This window comes from Carcharodon carcharias, chromosome 19, assembly GCF_017639515.1.
Source record: "Carcharodon carcharias isolate sCarCar2 chromosome 19, sCarCar2.pri, whole genome shotgun sequence".
NCBI lineage: Eukaryota > Metazoa > Chordata > Chondrichthyes > Lamniformes > Lamnidae > Carcharodon > Carcharodon carcharias.
The window spans coordinates 8,268,483-8,288,042 of NC_054485.1; the positions used below are offsets into that span (position 1 = coordinate 8,268,483).

Genomic DNA, 19,560 nt, shown 5'->3' on the forward strand with positions numbered 1-19,560 from the left:
ATCTTGAACTTGCTTTGCCTTCTTTATTTAAATTACAATAATATCAAGGAGATCTGGGAAATGCCTAGATTGAATGGAAGAATTAAACATGACTGAATGTTTAAAACAGCATAGGAAAGAGCAGGGACCGACAGACACATTGGGTGTTTGAAATTTGGCATTCTTGCTTTTGTCCTGATGAGTGTAAGATTGGAAAGTTTCAGCAATGTGTCTCTCTTTTCAGCAAGATTCAGGTGCATTATTAAACACCAGGTACAGAGTGAGTATGTGGTAATTATATCCAGGTATAAATGACCTTATAAGTTTGTTATTATACCCTGCTGGCGTGTATTGATCATTACTGTGCTCCATGAAAGACAAAGGCCGGAATTTTCTGCTCTCATTGACAATGGGCATCATGGCGGGCGTGAGCGGACAATATAGCAAGAAGGCCAAAAATAAGTTTTACGCCATTGTGAAACCAGTTTACGATCATCCACTCTACCCGTCAATGGCAGACCGCGTTTCCCTCTGCTGCATGTTGGGAACCTAATTCCAATTCTTTAGCGACTCGTTATAAGCCCTGCTCGCTGGAATCATTTCCCCATGCTGGATCATCCAGTCACGTCAACACGTTTCACAACTTATGTGTACCTGGAGAGATGCAATTCGCTTGGGACTTTAAGTTTTGTTTACCTACCTTGCTTCGGGTAGCACTCATGGTCATCAGTGCCAGGCTTCGCAGACAGCACCACATCACTTTTAGGGGGGAGGGGCTCACGAGCAGGAATCTACCTACCAGACCAGCCATAAGATGGGGGTGGCTTTTCAACGGCTGCAGGGCTAGGGCTTGCTTGGGGAAGGAGGAGAAGTGAGCTCAGGCAAAGGAACAGACTGCAGGGTGAGGGCTGTACTGGGGAAGCGGGATATCCCAGCGTGTGTGTGGGGGCACAAGTTGAATCTGTGCAAGTGGCCTCAAGGTGATGAGGACAGAGGAGACGTGGCCAATTGGAGATGTGAGAGTGTGTGTGAGAGAGTGAGTGGTGATGTCCCCTGAGCTGGCAGTGAGTGAGATGCCCGTGAATGTGTGATGGGCTTGTGAGTTTAGAGTGATGTGATGGTTGCCATACCCTGGCGGCTTGGATGAGATGATTCATCCTCTTCCTGCACTGGATGACCAGATGGCTGACCTCTTCTGTGCAGTGTTAGCACTGACCACCACTGCCACCGCCTCCCAAGCCGGAGTGGTGAGATTGCTGGACCCCCTGCGGCCAAAGCGGGGGGTGGAGGACACCATGGCGGCCCTCGAATGCCATGAAAAGCATTACAGTGACGGGTCACTGAACTCTTCTTGGCTTTTAGGGCCACATCTTCACTGGAGCAGTCCTGGGCTGTAAGCATTGAGAACTGTGTGTGTGTGTGTGCGGCTGCAGTTTAGACATGGCACCTGGAGTGAGGAAGCGGTGAGGTAATGGCTTGGCAGGTGATTCAGAGGCCGCCCACCAGCAAGACAGCGTGTTTCCTGTGGCTGCGAAATTAATGGGACGGGAAGGGGACAATAAGGAGTGAAAATCCGCCATTGCGGCTGGCGGGTAAAACATCTTCCACATCTGCCACTTCGTGCAATTCTGGGATGATTCCGTCCAAAGATGGGACGAAAGAGCTCCACTAGTAAACTTGAAAAATATGTCTCAGCATTATCAAAAAATTCTAATGTTTCCTTAGTTACAGGATACAAAGTAGAAAATGATATTTATGTTTTTATGATCGGATAAGGGCCACAATCTACATAAGCCTTTATCACGCAACCTTAAGTGCCCTTGAGAAGTTGGCGGTGGTAACTTAGTAGCTCACTAGGGCAAGTTGGAGTCAACCACATTGCTGTGGATCTGGAGTCAGAGAGGCCAGACCAGGTGAGGATGGCAGATTTCCTTCCCTCAAGGACATTAGTGAGCCAGATGGATTTTTAAGACAATCCCCTAGTTTCATGGGCTGCCATTACTGATAATAGCTTTTTATTCCAAAATTATTTAATTAGCTGAATTTAAATTCCCCATGTGCCATGGTGGGATTTGAACTCATGGCCAGAATCTTGCCCTCGTTGGGCGGGCAGGGGTGGTCGGGAAGCTGACCGCCGCCCCGTGATTGAGGCCAGGAGGCGATTTCACGCCTATGGGCCAATTAAGGCCCGTCCAGCAGGAAACGCGAGCGGCAGCGCTCAGCACTGCCTGTGTGGATGGGGTGTTGGGGGTGGGGGGGGGAGTGCGAGCGGGCCGAGCACTGAGCTGCCTCGGGGAGATGAAGCACTTCCAAAAAAAAGAGAAGGAAATCCTGTAATAAAACATGACTCTGTCACATGAGCAGGGACATGTTATTAATTAAATATTAATTTTTAAGTTTTATTATTTGCTTTAGGAAACCTCATCCCACCCGTGGATGAGGTTTCCTAAAAAGTGCAAAGGCTGCTTGGCGTTTTCGTCTGCCCCGCCAGCTGTAAAGGTTGGACGGGCAGCGAAAAATTTAACTTAATTGGTAATTTAATGGCCTTAACATGCCTTTTAATTGTCGGCGGGTGTGCTTTCGACTCTGGTGCGCGCCTACTGAATGAAATATCGCATGACTGTGCACTGACGTCGGGATGCTCGTCCGATGTCAACGCGCGTCATTCTAGGCTCGAGAGGGTCGGGTGCCCGCCCACCGAGCTAAACATTTCACCCCATGTCTCTGTGATGCTAGTTTAATAATGTAAAAACCAAACTAACACACCCAATGAGCAATTGAGTATTCCTCCATTGGGGAAGCTCTGGTTATTTACATCAGTGCTTTTTTGATCTATACAACAGCATGCTGGAAACCCGAAATGAATCAGTAAATGCTGGAAATACTCGGCAGGTCAGGCAGTATTTGTGGAGAGAAACAGTTAGTGTTTCAAGCTGGTGGTCTTGATGGTCAGACCTGGAAAAAGTTACAAAGGTAACAGGTTTTAAGCGGGAACAGAGGCGGGAAAAGGAGGATTGGGAGGAGAGAACAAAAGGGAAGGACTGTGATCGGGCAGAAGGCAGGGCAGATTAAATAACAAACGGGGTGATGGTGCAAGGCCAAAGGAGATGGTAATGGGACAAGTAAAGAAACAAAAGATGGGTCTAGAGGAGGCGTAAATGGGAATAGCAGAATCTTTATTAACAGTTGCTGTCTGGAAAAAGCGGGAGCAGGGGTTGTGAACTGAAGTCGTTGAACTCAGTGTTAAGTCTGGAAGGCCGTAAAGTGTCTATTCAGAAGATGAGACATTGTTCCTCCAGTTTACACTGAGCTGCATTGCTTCATTTGGGGAGATTGAGGACAGAGAGGTTAGAGCGGGTGTGGGGTGTAGAATTAAAATAATGCACAGTTGGAAGCTTGTGGTCACATTTGGGGACTGAATGGAGGTATTCCAAAAAGCGGTCACCCAATGCCCATTTGGTCTCTCCAATGTAGTGGAGATCACATTGTGTGCGCCAAATACAATGTACTAAACTGAAAGAATTAGTGTAAATCGTTATTTTACCTGGAAGGAGTGTTTGGGGCCTGGGAAGGTGAGAAAGGAGAACCAAAAAGGAAAGTGTCACATCTAACCTGTTACATCTTTAACTTTTTTCCAATTCAGGTCTTTGACCTGAAATGTTAACTCTGTTCCTCTCTCCACAGATGCTGTCTGACTTTGTTGAATATTTCCAGCATTTTCTGCTTTTATTTAATTTTGATCTCTGATCTTCTATCACAGGTGAATAGTAGTTATTATCTCTCTGGCACTGATCATGCTGTTTGTGCTTTCCGTAATCTAATCATTTTGAGTTCCTCTAAAAAAATCATGTTATGCAAAATTTAAGAAGTTTGGGCATGACTGCACTGTACTGATTTTTGCTAAAATAAGCAATGTTCTTAACATTAAATTGTTCTGTTAATACTTTTATTTTCAGATTATTAAGGTGAGAGATGGTAGTGCTAGGAACAGAACCCATTCTGTTTCAAGCATTTGGTACAAAACACTCCCAAGTTAGATACGGTAGTTAGGCGCAGAGTAAAGTTCTCTCCACTCCATACTCAGCCCTCACTTCAGACGAACATTCCTACTGTATTAGCGCAAGTTATTCCCCATTTCCCACACTACCGTAATGCCAATTATGATTGAATTATGAGGATCCCACAGTCAGCAGATAGCAGATTTCATACCAAAAATCTGGGCTAGATTCAAGTTTAGTTTCCCAAGGCAAAAGGCCTGCATCTAACTCAATCCCCAGTTCCATGTATAATATTAGGAACATATCAAATGTCTTTCTCTAAGAAATGGAGTGACCCTATCTAGTGATGAATTAATTAGTGCAGGAAGGATATGAATGTGTCATGTGATCTCTGAGACAATGACATCATGTAAAAAGCCACATCCTTCTTCGTTTTTGTCATAACTGTTTATTTATGTTTCAAATACAGTAATTAAAGCCATGCCTGATTTATATTACATTATCTCACACTTGTGGTTTGAAAAATGATGGTCTATTTCTTTCTTTGAATTCATGACACTTCTGATTCCAGTCTTCAAATGCTCAGTACGGTTGCATTTTATTTCCCTTTCCAACCACACACTTATTACCTCACCTCATCCAAAGGCTTCTTTCTAGGGTAGCTCTTTCAAACTTGCTTTTGCTCCCTCTTCTGGATTTTGCTTTACAACCTTAACAGCTTTCCCTAGCTCAGCAATTTGCCTCGCAGCTTGACCCTCCCCAAAATGGAGCAAATGATTACTTATGAGATACTCACAAGATTCACTGCAGAAACTCACCAAAGCTCCTTAGGCAGTACATTCCAAACCCACAACCGCTACCATCTAGAAGGACAAGGGCAGCAGATACATGGGAACACCACCACCTGGATATTCCCCTCCAAGCCACTCACTATCCTGATTTGGAACTATATCCTTCACTGCTGCTGGATCAAAATCCTGGAACCCCCCCTTCCTAACAACACTGTGGGTGTACCTACACCACAGGGACTACAGTGGTTCAAGATGGCAGCTCATTACCACCTTCTCAAGGGCAATGAGGGATGGGCAATAAATGCTGGCCTAGCCAGTGATGCCCACATCCCATAAATGAATTTTAAAAAAAAGCTGCTAAAATTATGATGGACAGATGTGCAAATAAAACAAAATGACTGCATAGAATTAATTTATCAGTGAAAACAAGAGTTGAGGTACAGTCTATTAATCACCCACATTCAATGTCTAGACTGAAAGGTGAGGTACCAGATTCTGGTTGGTAATATGGAATCAAATTTCACCAAGGAGGGATTGCCTTAAGGAGTGCATGCACAGAGAAAATTGAGGAAGAGGTAGAGGAAGACAGACAATACCTAAACTTCTGAGTAACTATTTTCAAAGTGTATTACATATGGCAATGAAATTTTGACTTGTTCATTCAATCATTTATCCAATTTGAACTTAATTTATTTACTTCCCATTATACTCATTCATCGGCTAAGAATCTAGAAAACTGATGGGAAGGCAAACCAGAATCTCCATATTTGACTGATATCCGAGTAATGTATATTGTCCTTCAGCTGAAAGTCAATTAACCTGTTATTTGGAATGGCAACACAACATTATTTGGGAATAATGCATCTCTCTGAAAACGTGGAACTTATTTTGCCTTATTTGTTCTTAGGGTGGGAGCAACGTTGGCAAGATCACACTTTAGCCCATCCCAAGTTGGCCTAAGTAATTGTTTTATAATTGAGGGATTCACTCAGGTCACTTCAGAGGATACTCAGAGTCAATATATGTTATGGAACTGGTGTCATGTGTTGGCCAGCCTGAAGGACCTTAATTGAACTGGTTGGATTTTATGACGTTATGGCAATTATTATGCTTTTTTTCCTCCCCATACTAGTTCACATTTTAAAAAAGTTTAATTAAGGCAGTTTTACAGCTTTGTGCTGAGATTCAAACTCGCAACCTCGGGGTTACTCGTCTAGTACTAAAGCCTTTTTACTTACTCAGCCATCTTGAATAATTAACATCACCATTTCCTCCCCCACTCCCACAAAGCAAAAGCAGAAGAAAAAAATGGGGTTTTTACCAATTCGCCCATTTCTTTGCGAGATCTTGCAGCCAATCAGCTCTACCTTCATAGCTATTCTTTGGTACCATGTCTGTGGTCTAATTCGAATGTACCGCCCCACAAAAGATGGGATGAAATTATTGCGAACCAGTTGTCGGCCATCTGTGTTTCCTTCAAAAATCTTTTTTGAAAATGAAAAAGAAAAGCAATAAGACAAAGTAGGCGAGCCCACTTTTTGAACATGTTTATGCATGTTACACATATATATAAAATATATACATATACACACATATATACACATACATGTGTACATACATATATATATTTTTAGACATGCATATATACACACACACATATATACACACATGCTGCGTATATATATTGTATATATATATATATATATATGCACTTCACCTTTCCCAACAGCAGTTTAAATCTGGCACGAAGTCCATGGAATCTCCTGGCGTGCAGCAGGAGTAATGTCAGCAAGTGTGCAAGTCGCCAATCATATTGAAGTATCCTCACAAACAGCAAACAGAAAATATAAATTGACCCAGAGCTACTGTGGAGTGGCAATCACCGTCAGATTGGCAGTCCACTTCTTTTTACTCATCCAGGTTGGGAGCTGCACATTTCTCATCCAATCTTCCGACAGGGGCCTGGTGAGGAATGTGCAGCGCAGCACCTCTGGAATCCTTCCAGTGCAGGGCAGGATCGTCAGGGGAAATTAAGCCGTGCCTCCCTTTTTACGGCACCAGTTGCTATACAAAAACAGAAAATGCTGGAAACACCCAGCAAGTCTGGCAGCATCTGTGGTGAGAGAAACAGAGTTAACATTTCGAGTCCATATGACTCTTCTGCACAGCTAAAGGGAAGCAGAAAGGTGATGGATTTTATACCGTGTAAGAGGGGGTGGAGCAGGTGGAGCAAAATGGAAGGTCAGGGATAGGTGGGAGCTAAGGAGAAATTTGACAAAGATGTCATGGACACAGGACAAAGGGAGTGTTAATGGTAGTGTTAAAGACTAAAGATGCTGATAGTGGCATAAAACTAAGATAGCAGAATGTGTTAATAGCAGAACAAGGGTCAGTGCTCTGTGAAAGCAAATGACTGTGTTCACCTTCATTGTTTTCCATTTCCCTCCTGGTGTTTGACAAGGTGTTTATCAAAACTCGCTTTCACAGCCATATTTCCTTCCTCAGCGACTGTCTCCGTCTCTGACTTACCCCACGGGGATTCCAACTGAAGTTTCATCTCTCATGTTTCGAATCCACCCAGGATTACAGGTGTCTCCAGGATACCGGTTCCTCGGTCTGCTGTCCTTGCGACATCCTGAGATCCACCCTAAGTGCTATGTGCTGCCATATGTATACGCTCAATCTCTCTCTCTGGCAGCATCGACTTATCCTATCTCAAAGCTGTCCTTGTCCCCAGTTTCATTTTATTCTTCATCTCATCTGATGCCTTAACAAGAAACTTTTTCTCTTTCTTTCAGGTAATAAGGGATACAAGCTCCAACAACTTATTGATACCAATGCCCATCCGGGACCCTCTACCCCTTTGCATCCCTCTGGCCCTATCCCTTCTTCTAATCCCAGCCCTTGCTGTGTGTTCACCAAATCCTCTGACCTTCCCCTCTCTGATGCTGAACATTCTGTACTCAGCAAAGGACTCAGTTTCATCCCCTTACGCCCTCCATTGAATTTTGGGCTAGACACGTTGCTGAACTCTTCTTCTGTCGCCTTTGTCTCCGTGCTCACTTCTTTGGGCAGGAGTCCTCCCCCTGTTTGACGGACCCTTTCACCCACCTCGAGTATTCACCCCCTACCTGGACCCCTCCCTCTGGTCTCTTTCTTGCTCTTTATCATTTCATTGAGAACTGACGACATGGCATTGGCAGTCATAATTTCTCTGCTCCTCTTACCCACTCTAATCTGTCTCCTTCTGAACTTGCACTCTGTTCTCTCAGGTCCAACCCTGACTTTGTTATCAAACCTGCCGACAAGGGTGGTGGTGTTGTTGTCTGGCGTACTGACCATTGCAGAGGCTGAGCGCCAACTCTCAGACACTTCTTCCTACCTCCCCCTGGACTATGACCCCACCATTGTTTCCAGGACTGTCACTGACCTCATCTCCTCTGGAGATCTTCCCTTCACAGCTTCCAACCTCATAGTCTCCCAACCTCGGACAGCCCGTTTCTACCTCCTACCCAAAATCCTCAAACAGGACTGTCCCGGTAGACCAATCGCATCAGCTTGTCCCTGCCTCACAGAACTCATTTCTTCCAATTTTGACTCCATTCTCTCTCCCCTTGTCCAGTTCCCTTCCCACCTACATTCGCAATTCCTCTGATGCCCTAGGTCATATCAACAATTTCCAGTTCCCTGGCCCTAACCACCTCTGCTTCACCATGGACGTCCAACTCCTCTACACCTTCATCCCCCACCGGGATGGTCTGGGGGCTCTCCGCTTCTTCCTTGAACAGAGGCCTAAACAATCCCCATCCACCACCACTCTCCTCTGTCTGGTTGAACTTTCTCTCTCATTGAACAATTTCTCCTTTAACTTGTCTTACTTCCTCCAAATAAAAGGTGAGGCTATGGGTACCTGCATGGGCCCCAGTTATGCCTGTCTTTTTGTGGGGTATATGGAACATGCCAGTCCTACTCAGACTTCCTCCCAAAGCTCTTTATTTTCAGTATATCGATGACTATTTCAGTGCTGCCTCATTCTTTCATCTGGACCAGGAACATTTTTATCGATTTTTCTTCCAATTTGCACCCCTCTCTCACCTACACTTGGCCCATCTCCAACACCTCCCTTTCCTTCCTTGACCTCCCTGTCTCCATTTCAGGTGATAGACTACCAATATTCATTACAAGCCTACCAACTCCCAGAGCTACCTTGACTACAGCTCCTCACACCCTGCTTCCTGTAAGGACTCCATCCCATTCTCCCAGTTCCTCTGCCTCCATCACATCTGTTCCAATGATGCTACTTTCCAAAACGGCACTTCTGACACATCTTCCTTTTTCTTTAACCGAGGGTTCCCCCACTATGGTTGACAGGGCCCTCAACCGTGTCCAATCTATCTCCTGCACCTCTGCCCTAACCCCTTCCTCTCCTTCCCAGAACCATGATAAGGTCTCCCTTATCCTCACTTTTCACTCCACCAGTCTCCACATTCAAAGGATAATCCCCTGCCATCTCTGCCAACTCCAGCATGGTGCCACCACCAAACACTTCTTCTCCTCACTCCCCCGTCAGCATTCCATAGGGACTGTTCCCTCCGTGACACCCTGATCTATTCCTCTGTCACCCCCAACTCCTCATCCCCTTCCCATGGCACTTTCCCATGCAGTCGCAGAAGGTGGAACACCTTCTCCCTTTACCTCCTCACCATCCAAGGCCTCAAACACTCCTTTCAGATGAAGCAGTGCTCCACTTGCACCTCCTTCAATTTGGTCTACTGTATTCGCTGGTCCCAATGCAGTCTCCACCACATTGGAGAGATTAAATGCAGACTGGGTGATTGTTCTGCGGAACACCTATGCTCAGTCCACAAGCATGACCCAGACCTTCCTTTTGCTTGCCATTTCAATGCCCCACCCTGTTCTCATGCCCACATGTCCATTCTTGACCTGCTGCAATGTTCCAGTGAAGCTCAATGCAAACTGGAGGAACAGCACCTCATCTTCTGATTAGGCACTTTACAGCATTCCAGTCTTAACATTGAGTTCTACAACTTCAGACCATGAACTCCGTCCTCCACCTTTACCCCTTTTTTAATCCAATGATTTTTATTTATTGATTTGTTTATTCATTTTTAACAATAAAATTTTTATCCTTTTTCCCCAACCCCCAACCACCACCCTGCCATCACAGGGCTATCTGTCACTTGTTTTTATGTTTTGATTTCAGTGTGCTGACCTTTGTTCTGTTATTGACACCTTCTGACATCTTACCTTTATGGCACTATCAGCACCTTCTTTATCTTTGACACTGCCATTGACACTGACAAAAGTATAATAATTTTTATAATATTTTTCTGGTTTATTGTGAAGTAGGTGTATGGGTGTGATTATAGTTGGGTGTGCCTGTGTGATTTAATTACATTTGGAGTCAAGTAGACTGCAAGCTTGAAATCATCAAAAGAAGCTAGGTGCTTGACATGCTAATGAGAATCATGGATGCTGGTTTAGCATGTAAGGTGTGAAGTGAATTAGCGTTTTTAGATAAATGAAGGGATTGTTGGATTTCAAAGAGTTGTTAATCTGTTTACAACTAGCCAGATAAGCAAGGCCAAGGAGTGTGTATATTTTTCCCAAAGGTTACTGACAATATTGACAACATGAAAGTTTTTTATATTATGAGGAAGATGATTTCAAAGACATATGGAACAATAGAATTTACATGTTAAAAGGGAGAAACATATATAAAGGAGATTGAAAGGCTATGTGGAGAAAGCCATGTAAGATCTAACAGGAGTGTGTGAAACAGCCTTCAAGAAGCCTCCAGCCATTTGTGTGTAAGTCTGCTATGTAAAGTAACAGAAGGTGGAGAAAAACCATTTGTAATTCCACTGTCAAGTGTTAATTTGCTGGGTTTGTTTTAAGTTTAAAATCTGCTTGGACTGTTGCCTTAAAGACGGTCTGTAATTGGGAATCAGGTTAATTAGGAATTTTAGGATTTGTTATAGTAGTAAGTAATTGTAGTCTTATATACATACTTCAAATCTTTTATTTTTTTAATAAATATTTTAATTTAATTTTAAAAAAATCTCTAAAGGTCTTGTTGGACTCATTACTTCTGAATTCAGTGCACACATCTTATAATAAATAAAATTGCAAAACCGTTGTGATATCGTGACCAAGTTTCCCTTGTGGATTTGGTCTGCCTGGCACATAACATCTGACACGTCATAATAACACTCCAATGCATCTTTGTCAAATTTCTCCTTAGTTCCGACCTATTCCTAACTTTCTATTTTGCTCCACCTGCCCCACAGTATAAAATCCATCACATTTTTATTCTTTTGCTCTGAAGAAGAGTCATACGGTCTCGAAATGTTAACTCTGTTTCAATCTCCACAGGAGCTGCCAGACCTGCTGAGCTTTTCCAGCATTTTCTGTTATTATTTCATATTTCCAGCATTTGCAGTATTTTGCTTTTATCCTGGAGATTCTATAACTCAACATTCAATTAATTAGTATCAGTTATGTTTTAAATTAAACAAGAATTACCTTGCCTTCCTTGTTGTTCTTACTCTTATAGGTTCTCCAGGTTTTTCCATTGTTGCTGGAGGAAACCTTGTATGTCTTTACATAGAAATTATACCCATTGCTCATGCTACCTTTGGTCATAATCCCTGAAAGTATAAGTGATGCAAAATACATGCTCAGTTACACAGACAGTAGAAGATAATACACTGGCAAGTTGTATTTAATCATATGTTTTGAGAAGTTTATAGTCAACACACAATGTATAATTTTGCTCAATGCGTTTATATAGCACTTTTCACAACCACGGGACATCCCAAAGTGCTCCACATCATTGTAATGTAGGAAGCACAGCACACACCTTGTGCACCACAAGATCCACATGCAGCAACATGATAATGACCATATAAACCTTGTTGATTGAGAGATGAATATTGGCCAGGACACCGGGGATAATGCCCCTGCTGTTCTCCAAAATAGTGCCATGGGATCCTTTACTCCAACGAGAGAGCAGACACAAGCCTCAGTTTAAAAATGATAAGAAACTGGAGTATGAGTAGGTCATTTCACCCAATGAGCCTGCTCTGCCATTCTATATGATCATAGCTGAACTGATTGCGGCCTTAAGTCCACTTTGCTGTCTGCCCCCTTAACCTTTAACTCCCTTGTTGATCAAAAATTAAACTCAGACTTGAATATATTCAGTGACACGACCTCCACAGGTCTCTGGGGCAGAGAATTCCAAAGTCTAATGACCCTGAGAGAAAAAAATATTTTTCATCTTTGGTTTAACATCTCCCTCTGTACTGCACAGGTGGGTCAGCCTAGATTTTTGTGCTCAAGTCTCTGGTGGGACTTGAATCCACAACCATTGGAATGAAGAGAGGGCTGCCAACTGATTCACGGCTGACCCAGTCTTTAGTATGTTCAATGTCATCATTTCGCTTTGTTGAGTGTGTTCTCAAAACCCAGCCCAAATTGCCTCAAACTAAACTGTTTACAAGCACCTGTCAGTTAGCTTTTGTTGGCACCGATCTTTACCAAAACTATGCCATTCGATTGTCAATAATAATTCATAACAATTAATTTCAGGAATAATTAACTCCCAGAAATTGTAATCTGTTGTTGAAAATTCAAAATCATACACGCTATGAAACCACGAGTGTGATTAATGCTATTTAGTAGATCCATCACTGTTTTTCCACTAGTTATCGACCCCTGTGCCATTCTGCTACAAGTTTTGCTGGCAGTAGCTTCTTAGCGTTTGTCAAATTTGTGGATCAGAACTAGTTCAAAACACCATAAGCAAGTTTGATGGACTGTGTAATCTACTCCTGCTCCCATTTCTTATCTTCTTATAAGGAAGAGAGTAAAGCAAATCATATTGTTGAATCTGTTGTCTGCTTTTCAGCTACAGGTAGCTGTGAAACATTCCAATGGACTTTGCCTTCTACAGTACATTTTATGGTGAATATCTTTGACAGCCATGTTCTGGACAGCATACAGAAAGAGAATGTGACCAAAAAAAAAATCCATGTTTAACATTGGCCTGGGTTTCATAGTCAGCAACGAAGCGAACACATTGCTAACCTCAAAGAAAGCCACCCACAAAGATTTAGCGATCCCTGAAGCACCGGCTTCCCCTTCCCCGACAGCAGTTTAAATCTGGCACCAAGTCCATGGGATCTCTTGGCGTGCAGCAGCAGGATTGTCAATGCAATCACATTGAATGATCCCCACAGACAGCAAACCAGGAAGTTAAAAATACTTCATCCTTCACTTTTAATTTAATCTTTCAGATAGTGAAATAAGGGATCGTGGTTAGATTAAGATGAAGCTAAAACAACGATAAACAAACTTGAAGAAAAATGATTTTACAAAATGCAGAAGTTATTGTAATGGAGATGCTAGACATTCCGCAAATATAAAGTTAGCTTTTCAGGGCCAACGAGTAATAGCAGTAATTAGGAAGTTAGTATGCTATTAAAAACCCTGTCCCACCTCAATCAACAGGGTATAACTTTTTCAAAGCTTTTTTACAGTGAGACTCATAGCGTAAGAGCACAAGTTCTCATCAGTTCATATATTTTGTGTTGAGTGTTGAGTGCAGCTCTGGGAGGAACCTCAACAGCCTCTGGAGAAACTTGGAATCACTGACATCAGCTTCTGAATTTCCATGGGCAGATTTTTACCCCCCCCCCCCCCCCCCTCCACCCCCAACCACCCACTCCACCCCCACACCACCTCACCTCCCATTGCCGGTGGGTTTGTAGGTGGTGGGGGGAGGGGAGTGAGTGTAAAATTCCTCAGATGGGCTTCCCACCCACCCTGACTTCTCTGCAATTTCACGCTGGGGCGGGCGAGGCCTGTTAGAATTTCTGATGCCTGCCTGGAATGCATTCATGGATGGAGCTATAAATAGAAATTTAGGGGAGGTGGGAAGGGATAATCCTTAGTCACTAAACTTTCAAATTAAAGTGAGGTCGGTTTCAAACAGAAGTCTAGGAGTGCACTATCTGAAAGGACAGTGGAATCAGATTCAATATTAACTTTTAAAAGGGAATTGGATAAGTATTTGAAGGAGAGACATTTGCAGGGAAGGAGCAGGGAAGTGGAACTAATTGGATAGCTCTGTCAAAGAGCTGGCATAGGCAGGATGGGCTGAAAGGCCTCCTTCTGTGCTTTATGATTCCATTCTATGAATCCCCTGAATATTTTATAGATTTGAGATTCTACTAAATATACTCCCTGTATAAGTAAAAGCAGTGATGACAACCACTCCGAGGTGTCTCACTTCACTTCACTTCACTTCACTTTGGAATCAGTTTTGGCTCTGATTCTGAATAGCACTGGGAGTTTAACGTCTGTGTGGATTGAATAAGTTCCTCACACCAGTGCTAGGCTTGGAGTGCAAATGCATTCTTAAAACAGCAGCAAACTATTGCATTCCATTCTAAGTGCATCTTGCAGCTTCTTCGAAGCAATAAGGCTAATTTAAACACCAGTGTGTTGATTTTAGAACTCCTCACACCTGATGCAGAGCTTCACTACAGAAGAATGGATCAGAGAACTGGAACTCAGAGAGCGGTTCACCTGACACAGAGCACTTCTGATTTTTCCAGAAATTGGGAGGGTTGATCCCTGTGCCAGATTCTCCACTCTGCGCTGGGAATAGCATGAAGACATTTAAAACAAATGGACTACATATGAAATTATATGAATCATAACATGAAAGCATTCAATCAAACCAGGAAAATAACAAAAAAAAAGCATGAAAGCAGCAGCAAAGAGATGTTGTAGATGCAAACGCAGCTGAAGTACACTGTGAAATATTGCTGAGGGCCCATTCTGCAGCCAAGGCGAAATTCCATGGCTGATTGGGATGCTGTGAAATCGTGAAATAGTCAGTGGCTTGGTGTTGAGTGCAGATACTTGGTCTGAACCAACTGGAACTATTACAAACTGCTTATGCCGCCCACTAAATACTCAGGACTCGACATCTGGAAGGTTCAGGGAAGAATTCTGAATGCACATGGTTATTGGTTAATGTATAACTTACCTAAGTTCTTCAATACTGATAAAGGGATAGTGGGTGGCACAATGAGTTAGCATGCTGCCCATCGTTTCTGAATCCAAATGCACACTTAGTGGGCTCAATGCTGGTTGTAAGTTTTGTTGTGTGGTTGGCGCTTAGACGGGGGTTTGGGGATTGTCTAGTCTCCCAAAAATATGCCAGAACTATTTATTTACAGCAAGTATTTACACATGTGGACGTCCACACGAGGCAAGAGTTTCTATTTTCTTCAAGATCTCTCTTACTTCTCAGTAGTGTGATCTGACAGTATTATTACATCAGCATCATTTATGTTTTTGATGTTAACCCTTTACAGTAAGTGTCCAAAAAGAACTTAGCTCTGGTAGTTTTGAACCACTTCTGCATTTCCCATAATTTATCAGAAAATTAATCCAGCTCAATTGGATGTTTTGGGTGGAAAAAAGGGGAAATAACTATGCATAAAACAACATGTTAACAGAGTGCAGGGGCAGTTTTACTCTGCACTTGCTCATACTCTCTAGCCTGCGAGGGTACCACTTGTACTTAGAAATGTAGATTATACAAAACCTGATTGTATAATATTTTACTGACCTGTGATGTTCTTCCGTTCTCCCAAGTCTATTTGCAGCCATTCTCCCTCACTGTCTAAGTTTGCAGCCCAAGCCCATGGATGTCCTTTGCTGCTGACATTAGCTTTATCAGGAGACCAGACAATCAGCTCTCCAATGTTGTTCTTCTCTGTCCACGATGATGAAGCAGTAAGGTGCCTGCTCTTAAGAACATCATCACAATCTAAGGAGAGTTAAAGAGATATGAAATTTGTGGGCCTGAACAGGTATGTTTATTTCTGTTTGAATTCTCCCCCACTGTACCGTTTCCTCAAGAGGGAGGAACTTAAATTGCAGGATGTACAGAGTGGGGCAGAGTTTCTTTTCAACCCAGACAATGGTAGTGGTACAATTGTTGGTCACGCTTCATTTTTCTTTTAAATGATGGCTCATTGACAGAGAGCCAGCAGGAGAATTTGGACAACTCCTCTCAGCTTCATAGAGAAACTCTGACCTGCTGCTGGTACATCAAGCCATGCAAATACTGTGGCTACAAGAGAAGGTGAAAGGCTGGGGATTCTGTGGAAAGTAACTCACCTCCTGACTCCACAAAGCCTGTTCACCATCCACAAGGCACAAGTCAGGAGTGTGATGGAATACTCACCACTTGCCTGGATGAGTGCAGCTCCCACAACACTGAAGAAGCTTAACACCATTCAGGATATAGCAGCCCGCTTGATTGGCACCCGATCCACAAACATTCACTCCCTCCACTACCGATTACTCAGTAGCAACAGTGTGTACCATCTACAAGACGCATTGCAGGAACTCACCAAGGCTCCTTCAACAGCACCTTCCAAACCCATGACCTTGCCAGGGATGCTTGCATCCCATGAAGGAGGTAAAAACAACCTTCCCTCCCACCATCCTTTGCACATGATACCCAGCTGATTCCCAGTCATTTCCAACCAGTGAGCAGGTTGCTTATAGTTCACAATGGCATTTAAGTGAGGCCCGAAACCAAAACTGCCTCAAACCCTAGCTCAGCACGGACCAGTGCTGGAGTGGATGCAAGATGAATTTTTTTCCCAGCTCCCCCACCACCAACCCCAACCCACCCACCTTAATATCTTGAGGAAAGAAGGGGAAGAAATTCCGCAAGACAAAAACCCTGCCAAATAAGGAAAAAAGGACTGCTAGTCCTAAAGTTTCACAAAGTAAATGGCTGGATGGCCATTCGTATAACGAACTAATTTAATAGTGAAAACTGTTCCAAAATGAAGCTAATTGAGCCAACCTGAATTTTATATGCAAAGAAAGGCAATCAATTTATGTTGGTTTTCACTGACCCGGAATCGGGAATTCACACCACCGTTAACTGATCTCAGGATGTACACATTTACATTCTTAGAAGGTCCAGATCACAACCTAGCTGACCTGTAGCAGCAGAATAGTAACCCTGCAGTTTCTGTCAGAATAGAGGTTATCGTTTGACTGGTTGTGAGCAAAGTCATGAGATATTCTACCAGTTTAATCAAAACACCTTCAATGTTTCATTATCAAAAAAATAGAAGCTATTGTCAGCAAATCCCTACTCCACGGAGTAAGTTCAACAGCAAAACCCAAATAAATGAATAAGTGATATAAATTGACTAAAACATTAAAATCTGGGTTGCGTTAAACATTTTGCTTTCTAGCAGCTGTAGCCTGATATTCATCTTACAAAAGCATCTTGCTTCATTAGCCTTGGTATGCATCTCACTGCACAGGATTGGAAGTGCCTTGCTGAAATTTTCCTGCTGAGGTTAGTACAGCTCATAATTTTAGCACTATCTCTATCAATTGATTAGAAAAGCTCTACTTAGAGTCAGCAGTATTTTAAGTTTATTAAAATAGTTAACAATATATAAATAAATCTGCCTACTCCTATCATTGCATTCAGTAACCCTTACAGGCAATACTCAGTAACAGCATCTTGAATCCAGAGATGTAACATTCAAACAAACTCATTAAGGAAGCTGCAACCCTACAGTGGGAATTTTAATGTGATTTAAAATGCTTGTGTCAAATCTAATTGATCTAAATGTAGCAGTCTCCTACAATTACTATACAAATATAACTTGCATTTATTGCTAGGAGTCATTAGATATCATATCAGTGCTTCTAAGCAGCAGGCATTCTGGACAGGAAATTATACTCTATTACACAGTTAGACAGGATCTTGCTGTGTGTAAGATGGTTGTCATGCCTGCCTGCAGAACAGTAGTCGCTGCTTTTCAAAATAGTTAATTGCATGCGTTGGTACATTCCTTAGATACGTGATAAGACCCAATATAAATGCAAGTCATTTTTCCTTTCTGCCAATTCAAATTGAGAGTCTGGTCCAGCTCTCCTCTCCACATTCTAGGGGCTTACAACACTTGTGCACATCGATCGCATGACAGGCCTAATCATCCATTGTCAAATCCTGTTTTAATTATTGCAGGATCGTCCTGGACCTGGTCTCCCTCCCTCTACAAGAAACTGCTTTTCCAATCCCCTTTTCACACGTCCCTTCAACTGTCACCTCTAACACAAAGTGTGAGGACCTTATGGATATCATGAGAGTTTTTATACTTTAAAGGATGCTTTATAAAATGATGTTGTCCTTGCTATTCATTCCAGACAATAATTATCTTCAATATATTCAGTGAAAATTGTGGTCTTATGTGCAATTTGGTTGGGGTAATCATTATCAACAGCACTTCAATTATCTGAAAATCTGACCATGTGTTACAAGTTTCACAGGGTAGAACTTCTTCCATCTGCAGGATCATACTGACTGCTCACAAATGCTTCCTCTTAACTGTATGGTGCATGCAACAGTCTGCTAGTTCCAATTTTTCAGCTTGTTTAACCATCCGCATGAAAAATTTTGGTACCATTAAAGTTTCTTCTTTTACCTTTTATGATCTCCATCCGTTTCTCAGACAAAGAACCTCTGGAAGATATGGAGACAACAAAGATTAATAATGATAGTTGAACCAAATTCCTCAAGCAAAATGTACGCCATTTCGTTACTAAAGTGGACCAAAGGACATTTCCATTCAGGCAATTTAAATGCGCTACACATGTCTCCCCCAACCTCGTTGTATGACGATTGGTGCCTGGTTATTTATGCATTGCACTTAAGTAAATGAAAACTCTTTACACTCTATGCTGCAAGCAAGATAGTTCAAGTTAGAGTTTATATCAAACCAGACAATGCAATTTATTTCTGTTTCTTTACTTTGCCCTTTCAGTGGCACTTAACGTATAAAAAGAAAATAAAACTCAAATTAAACGTATTGTACCACAAAATGAGTCAGGTTACTCGCACTTAAATAAATAAATGGCCAGAGTGAGGCCATTGAAGTCACAAAACCCTCTGGGCGTAGTTACTGTGGGTAGGATTTTCCATTTGGGGTTGGGATCCTGATGTCGGGATCAAATCCCGGTCTCAACCCCATACCATGCGGGGATCAGTCACCTGATACAATTTTCCAAGGAATGGCCAAATAATGGCTTGCCATTCAATTTAGGATGGTGGTCAGGCTCCTAAGACTGGAAGGTCCTCCAGCTCTTAGAGTAGAGCCTGCCATTGCAGGTAAGGGGGAGAGAGGGTGTGCCCCAAGGTGGAGGCGCCCACTCAGCGGTTGAGATATTTTACGAAAATAAAAATTGTCACAACTGTAGCCGCTTCCTACACTGGCTGCGGTGGGTTGGGGGGGGGGGGCGTTGGGGATGGTAATAAATCTTTATGGAGCACTGACCCCCACCACCCCCCACTCTTCCATGGGAGACCACCTCCTTTCACTGTGCTTTGGCCACCACCGGGGACCTGCCTGCTGAATGGCAGCTTTCTGTTAGCGTGGGAAAGGAGCATAAATAGGTCCCTTAATTGGCTGTTTAGGCTAACAACCCACTTGGGGTGGGGAACCGTTTCTCACCCCACACGGCTTTCTCCAATACGGCTGGGAGTCGGGACCGTGCCAGGAACTGGCATGCTGGCCGGACTGGGGAAGTTCCAGGCCTGCCCACCGGCATTCCTGCCCCCCACCTCACAGCCAAAATCCTGCCTTGTGCCTTTTCCTATAAAACTAATCCAGAGAACAGACGGGCTGGGGATCTCAGTTTTGATAAAAGAC

The 19,560-nt window shown here is 43.0% G+C and overlaps 1 protein-coding gene across 1 annotated transcript in view; it reads right to left on the bottom strand.

Moving 5' to 3' along the window:
- The window catches only part of si:dkey-34d22.1 (discoidin, CUB and LCCL domain-containing protein 1), a 165,100-nt gene that overhangs the window by 28,214 nt on the left and 117,326 nt on the right, over positions 1 to 19,560 (bottom strand). Inside the window, exons 7-10 of the mRNA XM_041212080.1 lie at positions 18,337 to 18,374; positions 15,438 to 15,638; positions 11,315 to 11,439; positions 6,090 to 6,252 (exon numbers count right to left, since the gene is read on the bottom strand). Of these exons, the coding sequence (XP_041068014.1) occupies positions 6,090 to 6,252; positions 11,315 to 11,439; positions 15,438 to 15,638; positions 18,337 to 18,374 (527 nt within the window). The remainder of the gene's footprint in view (positions 1 to 6,089; positions 6,253 to 11,314; positions 11,440 to 15,437; positions 15,639 to 18,336; positions 18,375 to 19,560) is intronic.